At 41.3% G+C, this 16,302-nt stretch overlaps 1 protein-coding gene across 5 annotated transcripts in view; it reads right to left on the reverse strand.

Annotated features, from left to right (window-relative positions):
- Nucleotides 1–720: 720 nt before the first annotated feature.
- The window catches only part of LPP (LIM domain containing preferred translocation partner in lipoma), a 312,873-nt gene continuing 297,291 nt past the window's right edge, over nt 721–16,302 (reverse strand). For all 5 annotated transcript variants that reach the window (XM_035334161.1, XM_035334162.1, XM_035334163.1 and 2 more), the window contains 2 exons: nt 13,887–14,007; nt 721–11,835 (listed from right to left, as the gene is read on the reverse strand). In XM_035334161.1, the coding sequence (XP_035190052.1) occupies nt 11,707–11,835; nt 13,887–14,007 (250 nt within the window). In that variant the 3' untranslated portion in view covers nt 721–11,706. The remainder of the gene's footprint in view (nt 11,836–13,886; nt 14,008–16,302) is intronic.

A 16,302-nucleotide genomic window follows, 5' to 3' on the forward strand; every position in this document is an offset into this window, starting at 1 on the left:
CAGTGCCCAAAACAAAACAGTTCTGGACCATATAAGGACCAGATCAAGCCTAGGACCCAGCTAGCAAGTGAATTAAAGAAAAAAAGACATCACTAAAGAGCACTTGGTCCTGACTACAAGAAATGCTGAAGAAGCAAAGCTTCTGTACAACAAAATTAGCACAAAAAGCAGAAACTTAGCCACTTAAAAAAAAAAAAAAAAAGAGCAATTACACCCTTTAGTTTTTGCCATGTTTATTATTTTCACCTCTCAGCTCCCAGATGAAATGAGGTTGGTCAGTTCTCTTTCCTATTCAAGCTGGCCTTGCTCTCCGGGCTGTCCCGCTGCTGGCAGGGACCTGCGGAGACACGACTTCCCGCACCTCAGGGGAATGCTGAAGTGGGGCTATTTTTTAAACATCAAACTATTCCTGTTCAACATACACTCTGCTTCCAAAAATAAAACAAGCATCCGAGTCTTTAAACAAGTGGACTGACCCTTTATAGTTTTCACAATGTTTTAAACCTGGGGTAGGGGGGATGGGAATGGAAATGCATTTTCCTACTTAGGGCAAATAATGAGGAAACCTACGTTTCTGGATACGATGTGCTGGGTGATAACAAATCAGAGGGCTGTTGCTGAGCCCATTCTGCCAGCCAGCCCCTGTGAGAAAAAACAGCAAGATTTTTTTTTTTATTTTTTATTTTTTCATTTTTTTATTTTTTTATTTTTTATTTTTTTACCGATGAACTTAGAATGAAAAGAGGAGCAACACACGGGAAGGGAAGAGGAAGCCAGGTACATGGCATGGAAATAACTTGCCTGGAGCAAGAACACGAGTGGGCAGAAGAACGGCCTTATAACCTGTCTCCTTATTCCCTTTAGCCTTGTTCCCCCAAACTAGTCTGGGAACAAACGGTGGGAAGAGGGGGGAGCAGCAGTCTGAGCAGGGCAGATGCTCCAGTTTAAAGCGTATCTTCCCAAAGAGGAACCGAGGCTGGGGGCAGGGGAGGTGGCTATTATTAATGTCCTTCCGTATATAGCAAAGCAGACATCCTGCATAATGGCAACACAATACATCAATAATAGCCCAAGAATAGCTTCCTACCGTTTTTTTCCCCTGACAGTTAGAAACATAAAGAGAAAAATCAAGCTGCTGAGATAAATAGCTGAGTCTCCACCCCCACCTCAAATTGCCTTGGCATATTTTAAGAGATAAATGGTTCTATGAGAAATTTAAATAGCTTTCTCTTTTCTTTTTTGGCAGCTGCAAGAACTGGGTCAGGTGTAGAAATTATTAATTTTGAAGCCTGAAAAACCCATGTTTGAAAGTAAGTTTTTTTTTTTTTCCTTTAAAGCATCAACTTTCTTAGAAGTAGAGTTAGAAAAAAATTAAAAATAATTGTTCTTTTTTTTTTTATAAGTCATACCAAAAATAATTAAATAACAGTGCAAGCTGCAGAAAAGGGACGATTTGCCTAACGCTTCAATGGACATTAAATGTATCCATAGTGGGTTGTTAATATTTTTTGCATAGAATAACAGTGTTTGCACAATGGCTTTTGTTCCTCTTGATCTAACATAGCGCTAGGAGTATGGCTTGAAGGAAAAGACTGGGGGACATCCCTCTCGAGTTCTACCCTAACTCAAGAACACATTTTAAAAGAGAGAAGAGACTACTGTGGGAGTGACCAGCACCAAGGACTTCTACAAGGAGCCCATTTCCTCATTGCCAGGCCTCAGGACTGACACGCCAGGGAGCTGACCTGCTTGAGGCCTGCTTGCTGGTGCTCAGTGCTGGTGAACCTGGTGCTGAACCGCGGGTAAATCGCTGCCTTCCACTTCCACTCAGGTTACTGTTGTTTTACATCGATATCAGCATTTATAGCTCAGCTTCTCTGCACGATGCTAAAAGCCATCTCCCTCCTTGTGCCATAGCTGGAAGGATCTCTTTGCAACCATACGATCCTGAATCTTACAGAAAAGAAAGGCGAAATCCTGTAGAAACTGCTTGGAGCAAAGAAATGCTGATACACAAACTCCCTCGCAGGATAGTACACTACTTAAGACCTGTAAAAGGTTCAAATTTCCAGTCCTATGAGGACTCCGAGATCTCAAAAGATACACAGCTGGCACACAGCCCACTCCCCTTGCTACATGCCTGGTAAAAATCTCTCTCTCCTGTGTCCCAAAGCAGGCAGATACGTGAGGAGGAGGAGGCCTCATTGCTGGATCTCCACAGGGCTCGCAGCTTGTGCTGTTCTTCCCTTAGTGACCAATCAAAAATTTAAAAGGTGACAAAGACACATGTAAATAGAACTGCAATGCCTAGAAAGTCAGAGCACAGATAGGATCAGAAGACAGACTGTAATTACAGGCCCTGCTACTTATTACATAGGCCAGTTGTGTTACATGAGCCTTCTGTGGAAACTTCCTGTGTAATTAATAAAGGAGAAACAAAATACTTTTGCAATCACTTTTCTAGATTTCACTGTGGGGGTCCAATCCTGCCATCCTGGATTAGCTCTAATCATAGTCAATCTTTCTCTGCATAAACTGAAGGCATCTGTTCTGTAAGACATGGAAAAAAAAGAAAAAAAAAACTTATTGCAAACCTACACCACGCAATCAAGAAGGAAAGGAAATCGATCCTGAAAACCCCCACCCAGATTGTAATCTGACAATGTTTTCAAGACATCTGGCAAAAAAGGAGAAGAAAGAGGAATGTTATGAAATATTTAAAATCCTACTTCTGTCAGGAATACATGAGAGGGGAAAGGTGAATTTGAAAAGGCTGCATTATTTTTAAGCCAAAAAAGAAAGCACCACTGTTTGCATTGGAGCATGAGTTGCCCTTGGCCCAAGCCAGAGCTGTCCTGAGAAAAAGTACCAGGCACTGATTTAACAGGGGCTGGCATGACAAAGTCCAGGCTGCATATGAACAGGGCCAAAGAAGCTGTCCTGCACACCATGGCATGCACCATGGGACTTCAAGGATAAGGCAAACGAGAGTGTTGATAATACAGTAAAATATCTGAGTGTACACAGCCCATCACTGATTCTCATCTAAAGCTTCAATCGGATTTTCAACAGAGATGGGAAACAGATCCAGGGAAGGATTTCTCCTAAAAACATTCCTCTTACTGCTGAGATTCTTACTAAAGACCCAAACTGCCCTGTGAGATCTGAGATGCCCTGAATGGCACTTTGCTTTGTCCCTGCATCCAGGATCTTGCCCTCTCCACCTGCAAATCCCCACCAGCATGAAGAATGTCTCCAGAAAGATCTTAGCCAAGCCTGACTGCTGGGCTAACCAGCCAGGCTGAGCAACCTGCACCGCCAAAAGCAAGCACAGGATGAGGCTGTACAGCAGGAGGGGAGCAATGAGGCAGACAGCTGTGCAGGAGTTAGGGTGCTCAGCAGCGCCTTTGCCTTGGTTACATCCACCTGCCTGCAGTACAGTTCCAGCGGGAACCATAAAAGACTTCAGGACAAGTGCTGGGCATACAAATGGGATCAAAATGGTCCTGATAAGCTGAAACAAAAGACACTTTGGAACAAAACTGGCACGGCCACAATCCCCACAACGCTTGTGTAAGACAGCAAGAAAGAACGCCTAGAACGTATTTATCAAAAGCCATTTTATGCAGATTTTTCCTTCTGAATATTTAAGATGTGGTGAATATTAAACTTCAGAGATTCTTAATACGTTCCAAAGCCCCATGGACCTTTGAAATGCTAGCTCATCAATATGCAACATCTAATCTTGTCAAAAAAAAAAGGAAAAAGAAAAGCTATTCATCCTTTGCTCATAGAGGTTACAGAAAGAATCCCAAGGAAAAAAAAAAAAAAGAAAAACAACCAAAAAAACAAACTTCCAGCATCTTATGCAATAGGTTAAATTGGCACTGGTTGGGAAAGTTTCACTTTCTGCAAGGAAAAGGGAAAGTGCCTGTATGTGCGTTGCTGCTGGAAGCTTCTTCTAAAGTGTGAGGCTGAAACTGTGTAGCTGGATTACAGTAAGTAGTTTATTAAGAAACCAAGGCTTGTGGCTTTGCATCCTGTTTCAGTCAAATGTAGTCTCAGGATCCCCCCTCCACAGGCCAGCAGACAGTGCGCCACCTAAAAACCCATTCTTGTCCAAAACACTGTGGTTAAAATGGCTTTGCTTGTTTATAAAGTTTAGTGTTTCGTATCGCTTGCATCTGACCTTCAGCAGAAAGAAAAGCTCAGTTAAATTGTGCAAATATGTACCAAATGGGAGCAAGGGAAAGAGGCCAAAAATGCTGCATGAGCTTTTGCAGGGCTGCAGCCTTTTAGGAGCACCAGTGAGATGAACTGGATGAGAGGCCAAATTGATTTAGGCTCCAGGCAGGGGCTTTAAAACACCATGACATCCAAATTCACAAAGAAAATGTTCTGTTACTGCAACCCCAAATTTCCTGCACATGAAAACACTGTTTTCTTTCATCTTTGGGAGATGCTCGTTCTGTAATCCGACATTTAAAAATGAACAAACAAACAGGAGTCAGCTGACAAAGGATTCTTGCTGGTGAATGGAAGTAGGTCACCGAGCGTTCTGCCTTTACAGTCTGGCTTAGTATTAGTGTCGTACACAAAACAGTAACAAAACTGTGCTGGAGACAGGGAAAGGACTCTAATTTTGTCTTTTCTATGAAAATTAGCATTAACATTCTGCATTAATGTGCAATGCCTCCCCGGTACCCGATATCCAGATAATTAAAAAACAAAAACACAAAGCAAACCACACACTAAATTAAACAACAACAAAAAACCCTTACTGGTCAGCCTGCATTTAAAGACATCTAACTATGAGTAATCGGGCAGAGAGGAATTTTCCTGAAGGAACATAAAAGAAAATGAAAGCTCCACACACAAGACCAAATAAAATCTTCTGTCTCTCACGAATGCAAATGTTGGCTGCCCTTTTACACAAACATATTAAAGGAATAAAACTGGAGGAAAAGAAATAAAGGAGGGAAAACTAATAAATTCATTTTTGGAGAAAAAATATTTAAAAACAAACTATCCTTCAAACAAATTTCTTCATGATAAGTCCCTGCAATCATGTGGTTCTAAATTACATGGTTAAATATGACTGAAAAAGTAAGGCACAATTTCACAATCATTTTAAAAGCAATAATTATAATCATTTTCTTTGATATCCATATGGCAGGCCACTGATACTATGGATGCGCAAAACTACTTGATTAAAGATCTGGAAAAGTTTTTCCGACTACTAGCTAAGCCTTGCAATACCTCTGTGAAGTAAGTAACATACCATCTTCACTACAAGGACAAGAGCACGTTGAGCAAATGGAAAAAGAAGGTAAGATTGCCACTTGTGGAAAAAAGGGAGGGCAGAGACAGAGCAAAGAGCCCCCAAGCACCACGTTCCCAACGAGGGATGTTAAACCCTGGAAATGTAAAGGTAATGTCACCCCTGGGGCTTTTGTTTCCTTCCTCATTTTCTAAAAGATTGACACATGATGAGAAATGTAGACAAACAGCAAAACAGGAAAAAAAAGAGTTTGCCCTAAGAGCTCTTGATATCAGTGACCAGCCCATGGGGTAGTTGCCTATATGCATAACATGAAGCTAAAAGAGACCAGGAACAGCCAGGAACAAAGCCCAGTGGGTATAAGTAGCAGCGCTTAATATTTCAGCCTAAACATTTCTTAGTTGTAGCCCCACAACCACCTTATGCGTGCATGTGAGTCCATATGCCAGAGTGGTCTGCAGGTGCTTGAGCCTAGTGTTTGCAAATCACAGCACAGAACCCACAAGCTGAAATGAGAGCTGTTCCCCAAAGGCCATCAGGAAGCCTACTGAGCTTATGGTTGTCTCTCAAGTTTTTAGATGTCAGGAGAACTTTATAATTTCACAAGTGTTAAGTCTTCTCTCTCTCAGCACTCAGAAGCACCAAATGCCAGACAGGCAATTGACTGTTGCAAATTCAAACTTGAAATGTTGAGGAAGACAGGTAATATTTCTAGAAATGTTTAAGGAGAAATGCCATTCCCAAGCTCAGAATGGTGAAGTTCAATCGTACCTCTTGATCTTCACGGCAGCTGCAATAACGTGCTTATATTTTTCACTAATTTTAAGAAAAAAAAAAAAAAAAACACAATTGCCACATAAAAAGTCATAGGCACTCTCCATAGCCAGCCAGCCCATGGCTTTCAGAAAAACAAACCCAACAGAAGTAATGCTGTTATTTTAAGAAGAGTCACATTATTTGGATTGTTCTGGCAATGGATACAGTGACTTCAAAGTTAGCAAAGCTAGTCAAAAATAGGGGGTAAAATACCTTGTGAAAAGTTTCAAAGCTCTTTTTCTTAAAATTTTACTTTACCAGGCCTAATACTGGATCATTTTCCAAGAATCCGTGCTTTAAAAAAATGAAAAGAGAATTTTTATCCAAAAAAGTTTTCAAAACCATTACAGAGACTTTAATTTACCAGCAGAAGAAACCCAAGAACTACAAAAAATGAGGGAGACATGGGTTTTTGAGAAATGAAAATATTTGTTAACAACTCTGAAATCTATTTAGATAAAAATTCAATATGGTTTTAATTATAACAGCAAGAAAAACTGTTGTGGATAACACTGAAAGGAGAATATCTCATTAAAAAAATGGCACTTTTGACATCACATAATTTAGTGTAAAAATTGTGACCAGCCCTAACTGGAAATAGTGTTCTCACTCACAGCTCTCTTAATTTGTACATTGCTAACCTCCAGATAGTTCTAAGTAGTTCCTGCTATCCTTTGGCAACAAACCCTCAATTACCATCACTAGTGTTTTCTCTTGGGAATTTCACCACAGCGAGATTCCTCAGCACATCTCTCTGCTAGCCCTGACTTACAGTATTGAAATCTATATCAAGTGTAGTCAGCACAACTCTGGGAACAAATAGCAAATCAACATGATGAACCGACTGCAAGAAACAGATATCAATAAAAAAAAACAAAAAACAAACAGTTAAAAACTCAAATCCTTTCTCAGCCAAGGCATCAGCTGTCTAACACAGTTACTGAAGGAAGGTGAAGATGCAGGATTTCCCTCTCAGACTGTCTCTGGGGGTCCTGTTAGCCCACATTTGCCAGACTGTCTCAAAATCAAACGGATCAATACCATAAAACCAGGCCTAGGCTAGGCTTGGCTCACCATGGCCTAGCAGGAAGGAGCAGGTTCAAAGAGATTTCAGTATGATTTGTTTCATATTCTCTTCAACTGCCACCAATTCTCTAAAAGACACCTTTTCCTCATTCTTCTCAGGCACATATTTTGCTGGTAGGCAGAAAGTCAACTTGAGGCCTGTGTCTCAGGGAAGCCTTGCTCCTGCCATCAGGCTGAGCACTATTATGTAGAGTTCACTCTGATAAACACTTTGCTACTCCCACACCTCTATGATGAAGTCATCACCCAAGTGTTTTGCAGCTGTGATAAAAATCTAAACTAAAATATTTAAAAAAACAAAAACAAAATTAAAGGTGCATTATCTGATATGCTAAAGCAATGGTGTTGCTTTCTGTTTTTAAAAGCAACGTTCAGGCAATGATTAAGGTAAGTGACAAAAAAACCCATCACATTCATAAAATACTAGTGTTAGCCTTGGGGATATGCTTAAGGACTGGGCTGTAACCAAGGCAACCCAATCTTTTGGAGAAAGTTTAAGTAGATACTTAAAGCCATGGTTCAAAGATACAGTAGATCTGGCTGTAGGGCTACTTATGACACAGGGAAAGTGCCACAGCCACCTGACACGAAGCACTGATCTTGTAATAACTCACCCTCCCGTTGTCCACATGTTGCATTGGATCATGTCCTGTTTGCCCTCCTCCAGCCAGCATGAGGGGGACGCAGGAGCTGCATCGTGTGTTCAAGCTCATTTGACAGAAATTTGTGCCCACATCCTACCCAACTTGAATCTGCCTGACTGGGCCATTCAGAATCAGTCTGGTATTAATGACTGCACCCATGGCTTATGTCATACCATGCAATGGCTTTAAGACCATGCTTAAACAAACCCCGTGGGCTTAAGCATTTTGCTAAATTAGAACCTGATCCTGGCCCCTCTTGGGCCCTATCTGGCCACACAAATCATGGGATCAGGCTCTACTCGCCAACAAATGTTCAAAAAGCCAAAGCAGCACAAGCAAAACCTCTGTAGACTCAAACAGAGATGTGTATGATCTTCCAAATCTTTCTGAAAGGAACAGTTTAGACATTACCACAGGCACAAACAAAGTGATTTTTATCATGGCTAAGAAATGCACCTTAAAAAAGCAAGGCCTCTTTGGCAAAATAAAATCCTTCTTTGGAACAGATAGGTCAGGTTATATTACAAATATGCGATAAATATTGTGATGTAGCAATATCCCAGGGGTTCTTAATTACAGTGCAAGTAAGATAAGTCCACCAACATTTCCTAATTAAACCCTGATGCATCAGAGGGGAGATTTCCGTACACAGGTGGGTGATGAGACCCTCGGTACATACATGTATATATACATATATGCTCTACCTTTCAAATATATTTATAGCAATTTTAGAATCCAAAAGAACATGCATTACAGAAAATGAAGATGAGCTTTTTGGACACTCACTCCTTCCAACAGGCAGGTGGCTTTGGTGTTTCAGAAGTAAAAACAGAAGCACGACAGTACTTTTGCCCAGATATATCAGGTATAGAAATTAGCCCCAGTACCTCATATAACACCACTCAATCTTTGTCAACCGCTTTCCATCCGTGGGGTATTTAATGAGTGAAAAGTTTGGCTCTCACCTCCGTGCACATCAGCCCAACTCACCACAGCACACTAGTAACACAGAGATTCAGATCTAGAACTCCTGGCTGGCCCTTAGCTTTTAAATGGGCTGGAATCCCAAACCTACATACCAGCAAACTTCTCTGGAAAGAGAAAACAGAACTCCAAAATCAGTAGTTTGGGCCAATCTGTGATTAGTTTAATTCCCATAGCATCCCTGGGAAGTTGTAAAGAAACCTCGCGCAGAAAATGAGAAGCCATATGACTTACTCCAAGTCCAGCCTATGGCAGAGCCATAAAAGCCCAAGGGGCTCTGGACTTCAGTCCTCCTGAGTCGTTCCTGCCTGCAGACTGTAGCCAAAATAGCTCACTTGAATCAGTTACCACACTGTTATTTATGAGAGTCTCATCAGCCACCTGATTTAACACTAACAAGGAGGAAGTTCAGAGCTGTGTTTGCAGCCTGATGAATGGCTTCTTCTGTACATGCTTGCAGAAATGTAAAATCCTCCATAGGAATACAACAGTGTTAGCAACCCCAGCTCTGCACTCCAGTGTTTCTGTGGGGTTAATTCAAACTGGATTTGCTCAATAGTTGCCAGGGTTTTTGACTAGTGGTGGTGGGGACTGCCTGTAAAGAAGCGAGCTCAGAAGTATCTTACGTGCCATGGTTCAGGGAGCAGGAGCCCAGATGGAATCTGGCAGAAGCCACAGTGCAAAAAAGTCTGTTAATGTATAAGGCAGTAAAATTCTTGAAGGCCAGGGTAGAAATCTAGTATAAAAAGGCAAACTGCTTCAACACAGTCACTACAGTGGAGAACGATTTCTATTGCTTAATGATGCCACCCTTCTACAAAGAAGGATTCATTTTGAGCTGTGAATTTTGGGAGTCTTCCCTGACACCATTGCAGCTTGCCAAAATACAGAAATACCTATCTGAAACCTCTGTTCCTTACACAGTTTGTATTTGAATTTACTGTATACAGCTAAAGCTATTACAGTTCACAGTGTTCATCCATAAAGGTTAGTGCTAAACTGAAAGGAAATGCACCATTTGCCGGAGCTGCAGTAAGTATATTAATTTTTTCTTCTTTGTTTCTTACCAGCCCAGCTCATCTAACTTTCCCTTTTTTTCCAGCATTAGTAGGTATAATTATATCAGGCTTCTGTTATAGAGATTAAAGATGAAAGCACTGCATTCTCATTGCTTTTCAGTGCGTGCATGAAAAAAATTTCTTGTAACACTCTTGAAAAGTGCCAATTTGTCACTAATATGGTCAATCAGCCTGCAACTGTTTCAGTTCTGCTTCTTAATTTGTTAAGTGCAAAGAAAGGTATTCTCTTTGATTACATCTGCAAATAAGATATTAATGTCAATTCAGTGATACGAAAATTACTCCCTCACTATGTAATTTGCACCTGAGTTATTATGGGTTTCATGAACAAGAATATTATAGCTGCTCAGAGTGAGCTGCAAATTTATTATTTTTTTTTAATTAATAAAACAACAAAACCCACAAAAACTCTATCAACATGAGAAAAAAAAAAAAAAAAAAGGTTATCTGTGCCCAGCTTTTATTTACCTTGGCATCTGTATTAACTCTGGACAGAAGATGAAAGTGCTGCTCCTGGCCCAGCACTCTTCTGCAATGACATTTTACCAGTGAGGAGTAATAAGTGGCTGGGATGAAAATGAAAGAAAAAAAATGCTTGCTTTCTGGGTTGGCACAGAGAACAGTTTAACACCTTCTTTAACTTTTTTAAGATAAAAACTGAACAACTGCATGTATTTAGAAAGGCCCTTTTGCCGTTGTTGAAATATCTTTTTTAATGAGAACTCCAGATTGTGCACGTTACCATCAGAGAAACATCTATCCCAAGGCCTGATTCAATTCCTGTTACAGTTGAAGAAAAATCCTCCCCACTGCAATAAACAACGAAACAAGGCTGCACTGCTTAAATATCTACCCAGAAACCAGTGCTGACACTGGTCCCACTATAATGAGTGGCATAAGGTGTTTTTGAGCATCGCTTTCTGCACTGCAGTTCTATGTAGTCTTTTTTTTTTTTTTAACTACTGGGATTTTTTTAAAAGTGTTTCCAGCCCCAGATCCTTAAAAGACCTTCTCAATGGACATGATTGACTTATATCTCTACTAAATCAAAAGCACATTGTGTCTGTGTGTGTATGTGTGTGTGTGTAGTGTATTCAAGCTTATGTCATTCTGTGATTGCTCATTTTGTGAATTGGAAGCATCACTACTGAATAAATTTATGCAATAGCAAAATATAATTTCATAAGAAAAAGAAAAAAAACCTATAGAACTGGAAGGGAATGGAGACAAGTAAGGGCCTAAGACAAAAGATACAGACAATAAATCTGCGTCCCAAAGATACAAGATCACATCTACACTCTTAGGTGCAGCGTGGTTGAAGTTGTATTGTTTGTGATGTAATGAGAGGAGCACTGGTTTTACTCTCATACTGGTTTCACACCTTCTGTGACAGTGGAGCTACTTCTGCTGTGACTCAGATCCTATTAAAATCAAAGAGAAGCTCCCCTGTCTTCAGTGAGAGCTGATCAAGAATGACTTAGGAAAAGTCTAGCTCAGCCACCTTTCACCAGTTCAGACCTCCTTCTACAGGCAGATAACTTAGGTGTTATCATCACTTGTCACCATCAACTGCAGAGACAGCTGGTGGTCTGACTTGCCACCCTCCTGGAGAATCCTGTCTAAATTAGGTGCCTATTGCAGGCAGTCTGAACATGGCCTGAATGCCCTCTTGTTCCAAAGCCTTCCAGTTTTTTTTTTTTTTTTTTTTTTTTTTTTTTTTTTTAAACAGAGTTTCAGACCCTAGGCTGGAAAGAAATCATGCAAAGCTTGTGCAATTCCCCCAGGAAGGCATCCTGAGGAGGGTCACAGTTGATACTCAGAGATCAGTGCTGGCCTTGGCAGTCAGAGCCTGGATCCGAGCCGAGTTGCAGGTCTTGCAAAGGATGTGCCCGTCCAAAGGGTAACAGCCCTGATTGTCCCCTTCAGAGAGGAGGCCGCCGCAGTCCTAAGAAACAAGCAAACAGCAAGAGCAAAGTAAATAAGAAATAAGAACAAGATTAAGCGAAGAATCTATTAGTCAAAGAAGCTCTCTCCTCCCTCTCCACCTTGTAACAGGATCCAGCCTGAGTCAGCGTAAAGCAGAAGCTGAGGTACGTGATGTCTTTCATGATTAAGCCATTTCCTGATAAGAGACAATGCTGCAGAGAAGATGGGTTCCAAAGCTCTCTGCTGAATTTAATCCAATTGAAAATAAAAGGAGATTACTCCCTTCACATTTCTGAGGAAGGAAAGGTCTTCGCATTGAAGAAAACATCAAACTTAAGCACATATTTAATAATGCAAAAAAGATAAAAAAGTAAGCATCCCCAGGAAGGAAGTTCGCTACTAATATCTGACTACAGGTAATCTCCTTTGGAAGAGTTAATGCCACAAAGCTATAGCATCCTTTCCAGGGTGACAGCTAAGCAAACTCCCTGCCTGTCTCCCATGACCAGAACTGCCACCTGTGTTTATATTGCTGTTGGTGCAAAAGGGTGTGCCTGAAAGGAGGATTTTGCTGAGACAGGAACAGTGGAAACCCCCCAAAAGAGGCCCGAGCACTGCCCCAGAGAACTCTATCTGTATAATTCCAGGTGGACTTAAGTATAGCTGCTAAGAAGACTGGGAATTACTCCTCATGGTGTGATCAGGCAATCATTTGGGCAAGGACTACTGATGGAGCTGCAGTAAGTGGATTACAGCTTGCTTAGAGGCCATGCCTCTTCATGATAAATCTGTGTTTGTAAATACACTTGGCAAGCAAGTGGTAGAAAAAGGAATGTAACTATTGCTCCACTTGAGATAGTTGAGGCACGTGGAGGTGAAGGCCAAAACACAGAAGGATTTTCAGAGATTGCAAAAGACTTCTGTACCTCACTGATGTGGGAGTCTAGGTCTCATCTTTATTGTCTTACGGATACACAGTGCCTGTGGGAAGACTTGCATTGTGCAGAGATCATAGTGCAGCAATCTCTGGAACAGCAAATCCACATGAATACTTCAGGTCAAGCCCACAGCAGTTCAGTTGCCCATGAGATGATGCTCCAAGTTAATAATGTGCTGTTTTGGGACCTACGTTGGACTTCATGGAGCCATGTGTCTGTCCTCAGCTTTCCACTGCACCTACTTCTGACATTCACGCATGAAACCTAGGTATCTCAACAGCCAGCATGGGGACATGCTGTATGATGAATTAGACTCTGCATAATTTAGTGTACGAATGCCCCAATGCCTTACGCAAATTAGGCTTAATGGGCCGAATCCTGGATGCCAGTGTCAGACTGAGAAGTGAACCAGATGCCTCCAGTCCCAGGCAAGACCTTTAAGCCAGAGTCCATCCTTTTTTCCAGTTGGATATTAAAGCCTGCAACTGTGATAATACTTTTGGTCTCGTTTTCTTACCCTGCCATCTGGCTAATATATTATCCAGCAAGTAACACTTGCATTGAGGAATTCTTGAAGGTTCTCTAACACAGCTGTTCTCACATGTTAATTGCTTTAAGGTGATTTTTCTTCTGTCTTCAGATTCTTACCATCAAAATTATATGAAGTGTGTAATGAAACTTAACAGGAAAGTAGCACAAAAAGCATTGCACTGAACAAGAATGATCATGTTTATGTGTCCATTAAAATTCTTCAACCCAGAGCCATATGTTGAGTTTCCTGTACAATCTTGCTCAAATTCTAACACACATTAGCTTTCATTTTAAGAACATAAACATGAGCAACGTTTGTGTCCAAGCTATAATTTATGATGCTCTCAAATATTAAGCTCTAATTAACTGAGTCACATTCTCTTGCTCTCCTAATGAACCTGTTATGAATAAGGGACCTGATTTTCTTCTCATTTGCGCTGATATAAATGAGGAAAAATTCCTTTCATGCTGGAGTCAATGAAGTAATTTGATTGTAGAGCCAGTGTTACAATAGGGTATGCCTGTCGTGTTTATAGCATGAGGCAGCGATGAAATTATACCAGCCTTTGCTTTCTTTCCTTCATGTGATTAGAATACTAACCTCACACCGGTAGCACTGGACATGGAAGTCACGATCCAAGGCGACAATGCGGACAGTCTCCTCTTGTCCTGGTGCTGGCATGATGGGCTCCTTACACACTGAACACCTCGGTGCAAATTTCCTGAAGAAAGAAGAGACGGCCCCAGTCATTCTCAAGCCCAGAGCAAAAGTTTTTGCTAACTGCACCAGCTAGGCAGAAATGTGTGCCTGTGTATAAATGGCATACGCACGTGCACACATCACATTTTGCAGCTTTGCACAGCTGCCTCCTTGGAAAGAAGGCAGGAAGGAGCACTTTAGTCTTACAATGCAATTTCAGGCTTGCAGAGTATTAAAGAGCATCTTGCAGACTATTAGGAAAGGTCTTAAAGAACACCTGACAGTAAGCAAAGCATATTTTACCTGCCCTAATTTAGGACCAAAGTACCTGTTGAGTCACCTGTGACCGTGACACCAATGCACTGCCACAACTCTTAGGCTCAACCCTCAGCCTAACTCTAAGTTCATCCAGTTCCTAAGGTTAGAAAGATGACCAGGATCTGGTCCAAAAGCATCTCCTGGAAAAAAATAAAAATATTAAAAACAGGTGATTGGTGAAACAGGCCTTTGGTAAAAGAGGCAAGACAGGCCTTTTCTCACCTTATATTGTCCACTGCATGAGCTTCTGATTATTTCACGTATGTTCTGGTTTTGCAACCCCCATCTGCCCATGACAAGGGTTGATCTCTGTTCCCAGGCAGGTGGGCATGCATGGGAACGTTTGAATCACTACTTGCTGTTTTGGTTCAAAACATATTGGTACCAATTCTCTGGCTGCAAATTCTCTGCTCAGAAAAAAAAGAAACTTACACCTACAGAATCTGCTGCCATTTAATGAGAGGTCATGGGCTATGGAGTGACAGAGGGCAATGCTTATAGCAAACATCAGAACACAAGGAGATCAAAGACCCTTCTCCTCTGAAATATCTAGGAAAGATTGACTTTGCCACCCAGCCTGTCACATGAACCACCCCAGAATTAACTAGCTTAAAAAAAATCTATCTGTACTAGGAATAAAGAAAAATATTAATTTCACTGGCAGCAGATGAAAGATGTCTGTGTAGCTGCGATCTAACAGAAAAATGAATTAAACAGTGGCGATAGTGAGCACTCTGAAAAATAACTTAAATGGATCAGGATATGACCGGAGCTGTAATCGCAGTTAATTATATGCTGCTTCATGCAGACGCTTCCTTGTGCCATTTAGCTCAAATGCAGTGCTTAAAAATACTTCAACATTTCGCTGTCCAGGCCACTGCGGGTAATTCATTATGAGCCAAATATTAACTTCAGGGGCCCAGAAATGACTCTTGCAGATTTCAAGGGAAGTGGATGTGCTCCTGGGGGCTCCAAGCTCAGGGGGTACCTAAGGGTAGCATGAGCATCAGGAATTGTTTTATTATCAAAACCAAATACAAGATGTAGAATGCTTGACCTCCAGACCAGAACATAATTGCTGATCAGTTAAAAAGGGGCTGGCCAAAGTTCTGCTGAATGCATGGCAGCCTGGCCAAAGACATTCTCAATGTCCCACTAGGTCTTCTGCTACTCCCCATCATCTTCCCCTCAACCTTTTGTTCAATGGTTTTATGTCCTTTGCTTGGATTGACAGCATCCCATTTTCCACTCTCAGAGCCCTGAGGTCCAGATCTGTTCACTGACTTGTAGATAGACATCAGCTCTTGCTCCCATCCTTTCTCCAGAAGGCATGTGAACCTCAAGGCCTCCAAGGACTTGAAGAAGAAGCAGCCTCCAAATCATACATAGGTTGGAGGGAAACCTTTCATGAGCATAACTGGTGCTTTAGCCTCATGTTGGGCCTCTGCTCAGGACCAATTTTTATCTTACTCGTCTTCTGACACAGAAAAGCAAACCAGTACACAGCCACTTCAGCACCTGTCAATTAACCCGACCTATCTGAGCTCCAGGGAACATCCTCATATTGGATTTAAACATGAGAGTTGATCGTGGCTGCTTTCCTTTCTGTCAAGTCAGTCTGCTTCTTTGAGCTTTCAGGCCCACACACTGATGTCACGAGGCTCTAATTAAGTCTACCCCCTTAGAAATTAAGAGATAAATGGTTGAGATGTAAACTCACATTTGTCAGTATTGATTTCCTCTTATAATTGAGGGGTGTAATGTGTCTGTCTTTTCCATACAGGGGAAACATTTGTGCTCTGATTATATCTACCTGTCTTCCTTAGATTAGCTGTGATGATGGGGGTGGTAGCATGGCAATGACAGAAGCTATTTGCAACTATACCTTTCAACTTACTTTAAATAGCGGTTTCACTATAAATTATTACCAGGGCTGTATTTTTAGCAGCTTTAAAATCTAATTAGCAACTAGAAACAAGAGGAACTGTGAGCATCCTGT

The sequence above is a fragment of the Oxyura jamaicensis genome, chromosome 9, assembly GCF_011077185.1.
Source record: "Oxyura jamaicensis isolate SHBP4307 breed ruddy duck chromosome 9, BPBGC_Ojam_1.0, whole genome shotgun sequence".
Classification (NCBI taxonomy): domain Eukaryota; kingdom Metazoa; phylum Chordata; class Aves; order Anseriformes; family Anatidae; genus Oxyura; species Oxyura jamaicensis.